At 44.1% G+C, this 7087-nt stretch overlaps 1 protein-coding gene across 1 annotated transcript; it reads right to left on the minus strand.

Annotated features, from left to right (window-relative positions):
- Positions 1–740: 740 nt before the first annotated feature.
- Positions 741–6817, minus strand: golga5 (golgin A5). The gene is made up of 13 exons (XM_080480207.1): positions 6642–6817; positions 4654–5313; positions 3966–4163; positions 3639–3858; positions 3439–3562; positions 3010–3213; positions 2354–2524; positions 2139–2267; positions 1950–2048; positions 1625–1847; positions 1292–1391; positions 1128–1191; positions 741–1009 (listed from the first exon to the last, which is right to left on the minus strand). Exons 2-13 carry the CDS (start codon positions 5303–5305, stop codon positions 932–934), a joined length of 2262 nt encoding a protein of 753 aa, XP_080336333.1. The 5' UTR covers positions 5306–5313; positions 6642–6817; the 3' UTR covers positions 741–931.
- Between the last annotated feature and the right edge of the window lie 270 nt (positions 6818–7087).

Below are 7087 nucleotides of genomic sequence, written 5' to 3' on the forward strand. Positions count from 1 at the left end.
AATCCCTGTAGTTGTGAAAATGTGTGACTGGATCAGATGTCATCAGTCTCTCACAAAGCAGACGGAGTGTATAGTCAACAGGGATCAGCTCCAGCATCCCACAAATGATCAGTCTGAGTCAGTGGATTTGAATTTGAATGAATGGGCTCCTTAAGCTAACTAGACAACTTAACGATATATCTTTATTTCATTATAAAATGTGTAAAATTTCACTAAATATATAATTAGTTTGACCCCTCTTAGTTAACACTTTAAAACGCATTAATTGAACTACTTATAATTAAGGCTTTCATTCACTGAAACCCACATATTTAAATCTTTTATGAAGTGAAACCCGGACTGACATCACTCATTTCCCAGTTTATAAACTGAAGAATGTAACTTGTATATCACAGGATTGTTGTAAAATATAGCCCACACAAAGTACTGGGTGCAATAAAGTAATCGTAAAGGTAGAAGAGGAAGTACGGTAGGTGGATCTCTGTTGGGTGGTTGTGACATTTCTTTTAATCAAAACTTCAGAGGCATAAAAAGAGAAAACTGCCCGTCAGTGTTGTTCTCCTAGTTTCTTTATTAAAAGACTTGTTTCTTTATATAGTGTTAAATACAATCTCTCAGAGTTGTGAAAGCAGGTGATGAGAAGAGCAGATTTCAGATCACTTTAATTGAAGTCCTCTCAGGAGAACACCGACACAATAGACCCTTCTTTAAATATCCTAATGCTCAATGCAGACGTCTCCTTTAAATCTTCACTGGGAAACAATATTGAGGAAATAAGAGGAAATGTCTTTTTTTTTATTTTTTTTTTTATACATCATATCTGTGCAAAACAGCGAGAGAGCGGGGTCCCACAGCCCATATTCCAGCAGCTTCCTTACAGTAAAGGCCATTTAAACTGTCTTTTAACACCCAACTGCCAAATCCAAGCCTTCTATCTTCCATCAGGGTGATTATGGATTTCTGGTGAGTAAGTCAGAAGAACAATCATGACCCACAGGTGCAGCACTGCCTGTAAAACAAGAAAAAACAAAACAAAACACAAAAGCCGTTTGAATTGAGACCTTTCATTTAAAATTGAAAAGAAAAAAAAATCAAACAAACCTCACGACCATTCCTGAAACACTCACCATGTACACAATCACAAAGACTCTGGCTATCGGGTACCGTCTGAGGAAGATTCCCAGTCTGATGCTGGAAGATAAAAAAAACACACGTATGGACGGTAAGAAACAAAACATTTGTACCAGTTGTAGTAAAAAGTTGTAACAAAAAGAGGAGAAAGGAGGCTTACCTGAAGCGATCGATCGTGCTCGCCGCTTTACGTACTTGGCCATATACTCCAGGAGTATCCTGATCACTGAAGAGCACCGGTGTGCTTCGTTGTCGTGCCCCTGTCATTATAAAGTTATATTAACAAACCAAACTATTATGGGAAAAGGCTCATTTTCGCCAATTTTTTTCTAATAAAACATGATTCTCTTTCTGTTCAAATGTTGGAATGTTTAAAGGAATTTGTTTATTCGCTGCATTTAAAAGGGATGTGTGGCCCTTATAACATTTTACCTCATTTATTCATTTAGTCATCCTCTCACGCTCTGTGGCACTAATGCGCCTTCATACATACCTGGTCCCTCCATCCCGCTCATGTTTATGGCCGGCCCCCCACTCTGCCCTCCCTGAGCGCTCTTCAGCTGCTGCTCTAGACGCTCCAGCTGGAAGACCAGCGAGCTCTTCTCCGTCCCCAGGGCCTCCAGCATGGTCTGCTTCTGGATCAGCGTCTCCGTCAGCTGGTGGAGTCGATTCTCCAGCTCCGTCTGGCTGCTGCTGCTCAGGGTCTTATTGGTCAACTGGAGCAAAAAAAAAAAAAAAAAAAAGGAAACATGGGGATTTATATATGTAATTCTGTATAAGGACCTGGACAGGAAGCCCTGTTTGTTTGTACGACTGACCTGGTTCCTGAGTTTTTGGATTTCATCTTCTCGGTCTTTGATTCGACTCTGCAGGGCAGTTTTGGCTCGATGCTGCTCTTCTTCAGTGTACTGTAGCTCCTGAAAAGAAAAACACAAGCCACCGTGTGCAACTTTAACACAACGGTTTATTCTGAATCAATCCCCGACGCACATTTTCCCCTCCCTCACCTGTTTGTAGCGCTCCACCTCCGCCTCCGTCTCCTGCTTGGCTCTGTTCTGAGCAGCCTGTTGCTCTTGTAGCTGCAGCTGCTGCTCCCGCCAGGACTCGGCCTCCACCAGCGCCTGATTCTCCAAATCCTGTCCACAACATATTGAAACTGTCAAAGAGTTGTTTCTTTTTTCACATTATCACACTGAACTTGAAGCCATTCGCATCGTCTCACCTGTATTTCGGTCCTCAGGCCACTCACTTGCCCCTGCAGTTTTTGGATCTCCTCCCTCTGCATCTCCTTTTCATGGCGCAGCTCCTCCAGCTCCAGAGCGAAGGCGCCGCTGCCGTCCAGTGTGTCCAGTCCGGATCCTTCCTTCAGGCTGCTGATCAGCTTCTCTTTGGACTGAGCAAATGTGTCAGACGTCAATAGTTTGGACGCATGGAATAAGAAAGGGAACCAACACAAGACAGAACATCATCATTTTGGGCGATACTGAAGCTTCTGGGGGCCTTTTGAGGAATTAAAATCTGAGTAGAAATAAGCAGTTGATCCCAATGAGGAACATCAGGAAGAGAGGTTTTTTGTGAGATCTTACTTTTGTTGTAAGTGAAGCAGGGCCGTCTCTGTCCTGTTCATTGAGCCTCACCGTTTAGCTTTAGCATTAGTCGAAGCTGCGCTGCTATGTCTGCTGTAACTTTTTCTGAATTTAATAAGTGAATCACAGGACCGACAGCTCAGCTAATGTGTCACAGACATACAACATTATTAAGGCAAATCGGATCGACACAGAAGTTACTTTCCTGAGTGAAGTTACAAAATATTGGCAGTAACTATTAAGGTAAACCTGATAATTTTTTTCTACAGTACACACTCCGGACGGGCCGTACTTGGAGGATGCGTGAAGCTTTGTGTTTGTAGTCTTGTAACTCTTGCTTGGCAGATTCGGCTGCAGCTTTGGAACTTTTCACTTGCTGCTGGAAGTCGTCCACCCGGAGCTTCTCCTCAGCCGCCCGCCGCTCTGCTGCGCTCACCGTCTCGGCAAGCGTCTGCCTGTCAGCCTCCAGCTTGGACAGGCGGCCGGCGTACTCGCTCTGCACGATAAAGCAACACACATCAATTACATTACACATGCACACATTTAATTACACAGATATTGGTAATACACACATATGAATGTGTGTTTGTGCAAATGTGGGCGTCCAGTAAAATATCTCATTAGAAAATCTACATGCAAGTAGATTTGCAACGGTACTTAAATGCAACAATGCGCCCTTGACGTCAGTGTCCTGAGAGAAGATAAATGTCTTCATGTTCACCTGCATCTGCCGGTAGTTGTCCTGTTCCCTCCTGAGAGACAGCTCAGCCTCTCGCAGCCTCTCCTGGATCGTTTCAAGAGCTTGCGAATGCACGCTGCTCCCTTCTGTTTGGTCTTGTAGAATTCTAACAATGGAAAAGAAAACCTCGACACTGTAGCTGATTTTGAAGTCGACCCCAGAAGTTTGTCACGAGAGTGTACCTGGACTTTTCCTTCTGGGCCTCCTCCAACGCGGCGCTGCGGGACGTCACAAGTTGATCGGCTTCATCCAATCGGATTTTTAGGACCGCGAGCTGGCCGTCTTTGGCGGAGAGGGCTTCTGTTAGATCGTCGACCTGCGAGCGGAGCTCCCGTAAAGTGCGGTCTGCGTGAGACTGCTCCGAGTTCCGCCGGTCTGCTCGGAGACGGGCCTGGTTCAGCTCTGCAACAGTGTGAAAACCACAAAGGTCAACCAGAAGGGAAAGCTCCAGAAACCTGTGTTAAAAGCTTATTTAACAAGGTTTCTGTGTTTCCTGGCGTTTCTCTCACCATCCTGCAGGTCTTTTGCTCTCTGGATGACTGAAGCCATCTCCTGGTTGAGGGAGGCCACCTCGCTCCGCAGCAGCTGGTTCTCCAGACGCAGACTGGACAGGACCTGGCTCTGCGGCTCCTCGGCAGGAGGAGGCGTCACCTGCCTGATCGGCTCCAGAGGGACGGCCAAGCCCGAGTCGGAACTCTCAGGAGTGTCTGAGCGGGTCAGGTGCGGGTGCAGAGAGAAATATATTCAGACCAGGAATCACATGCAGACCACATTTTGCCAGACTTGTAAAGCGATTGCATAATAATGTAGAAATACAGACAGCAAAAAAAAAAAAAAAAACCATCAACAGCTTGAAGATTTCCCGAAAACGTCATTTGAGTCTTTTTTTCACCTTTAAAATAAAGACATCAGGGACAAGGGAGCGGCTGTTTAAGGCTGTGTGGGGAAAAGGAATCCAACCATTTTCACATTTTCTGGAACTGTTCACCCATTATTCCTTATTGGCAGGAAGTCCACAAACATATCAGTAACATATCTGGACTTCTATTTATTGACATCTCAACTTGAATACAAGTCAAAATAAATTGGAGTATTTGGATAATTAGTTATAAAAAAGGTTCTTGTGATTTTGAGGGTGAAGAAATGTTCCTCTGTTGGACCTGACCGTGTCTCCCTGAGTGCTGGCTGAGCTCTCACCTTGGCTTTGCTCTTTAGCCGAGCTGTCCTCGGAGGTTTTGACGCTGTGAGCAGACAGTGAGCTCATGCTGGAGGCCCTGGACACGCCGCGGGTGGAGCGGGGCGTGGACGGGGCGGAGGGGACGACGTGTGGGGTGGTAGAAAGGGGGGGAGTCGGGTCTTCAGCCTCCAGGACTGGAACTACCACTTTTACAGCTTCTTTTCTCGAATCCCTCCTGCTGCTGACGGGCGGCTCCGAGCTGTTCAGGAAGTCGAAGAGCATGTCATCGTCCACGTCCTGCTCGCTCTTTCTGGGCCGCACGAAGCTGGTGGAGGGTTTGCTGGAGTTGGGAGCGCCGCTGACAGAAGCAGAGGGAGCGCTGGGCACGTTGGTCGTCCCAGCCAGCAGCGTTGCGTTGGACTTCTTGATGTTTCCGGCTGCAGCAGCGATGAAGCTCGATGCATCGTGAGTGGGTGCATAAGCATGATGTGTCACAGCGGAGCCGGTCATGTAACTCGCAGGATCATACTCGGGTTTGAGGGCTTCTCCTTCAAAAGACAACGAGAAGGAGGACGATGTCTCCTCACTTTTGCTCAGGGCGGTCGCAGCCCCTTGGTCGACCTTATTCAGAAAGTCTTCAGCCTTTCCAGCCAAGTCAGAAAACCAAGACATGTTGCATCCTAAAGCCAGAAACAAAGCAACAGAATACAAGAACTACAAGTTGTTGCTTGTAATAATCACAAAAAGGTTAACTGTCAGAGAGAACATTTATTGAGATTTCATTTGTTGGCCTCATGTTGTTATCTGATGCCATTTCACTTTTTTCTTTTCCAACAAGTATGAAAATGGGTCAAATATGATCGATACTACTGAGCAGCTAAAAACAAGTTTACCAGCAGCTGACAGATAAGACATTTTGGCTCGCATCCAGCAATGAGTGTTCAGTATCTTCATGGAAAAGAATCTCAATTAAACTGCCTTAAAAATTTCTCAAAATCCAATTTGCACTCTGTGCTCATTTAGTAATGTCTGTTTCTTGTCTCCAAAGCAAGCAAACTGTAACTTCAACGTCTTGAAAATTGCATTTTAGATAAATGCCAGTTTAGCATCTCAAACTAATGCTATCAAAAGCTCTATTCTTAAAAACTTAACAGGCTCCAGACATGTTCATACAGCCTGATAAATCAGTATTTGATCTATCTGGAAGTGATTATTTGAACACACATGGACAAAATCAAGCACATCATGCTCAACAAGTCTATTAGGTCTATCAAGGTAAGGGAAGGCCAATTGATTTATATAGCAGTATTCAGAAACAAGGCCACTCACAGGGAATTACAAGGAAATTAAGTAAATACATTAAAAAAGAGAGAATTCCTTAAACCAATATCATAGTTACAGTTGAAAAACAACTAAGCACATAGTGCAGGAGCAATGATCCGTTTGTAACAACTATTTTACTCTTTATGTCTGCAGAATGACCGAGCCAAAACATCATTTACCGTGTCACCTTATCCCTGAGCAAACACTGCAGGTGTACGCAGGTTGTGTGTATTATTACAACATCTATCTCCTTACCACTTTTGAAAATGTCATCGATAAAGCACCGTCATCGTTTTCTACATCATGAAGTGCTTGAGCCCAAACATTTATTTGAATACATATACCTTCAGGTCTGCTGCCAATGCTTATGACTTCACAGTCTGAGTCTAGAAATGTGACTCGTGTAATCAAAAATAAATGACAGCTGGTATAAATGGAGGTTTGATAACGACTAAAGCCGATATTTGATCGTAAGTACACTTTCCACAAGCTAACATTCCAGTTAGAAAACAAACTACTGTCGAAGCTCATAATATGCATTTGTTATGAGTCAAACACATACGTGCAGACAGAAAAGATTAACTATATTGTCGTTAAACAGACGTAAACAGTTTGTTGGGCTCAAGTTCATCCCTGCTGAAGCTCACATGCTAACAGGCTAATGGGAGGAAACATCCAAACGTACCGATTCAAGCGACCCGCGAGTCCCTGGAATCTATCGCTGAGGTTCGACAGGTGGACGGGAGACAGGGAAATCTTTACAATAAACACAGTAAAATGTCATAATCTGTCATAATCCGCCACAGAGTCTCAGAGAGATGCTCACTACGTGGACCCGGAAGTCCTGCCAGCGAGGACCCCACAACAGAGCGCCAACGGAGAAGGCCTGATCAGAAATTAACCCTGTAGGTTTAAAAACAACATATAAACAAAAGGGATTTTTTTTATATATATATAAAAAGACACTGAGCATACCCTCAATTTACACATTTTATCCTTATTCATAATCCTAACTATATTTTGCTTTGATAGTTTTGTTTGCTTAACTCTCCTGTAGTAAATGACTCCTTTCATTAAATATTCTTGATTTCATAATTGTTCCTGTTTCTATGTGGAAATGCTGTGTATCAA

This window comes from Lipophrys pholis (assembly GCF_963383615.2).
Source record: "Lipophrys pholis genome assembly, chromosome: 14".
In the NCBI taxonomy this organism is placed as follows: domain Eukaryota; kingdom Metazoa; phylum Chordata; class Actinopteri; order Blenniiformes; family Blenniidae; genus Lipophrys; species Lipophrys pholis.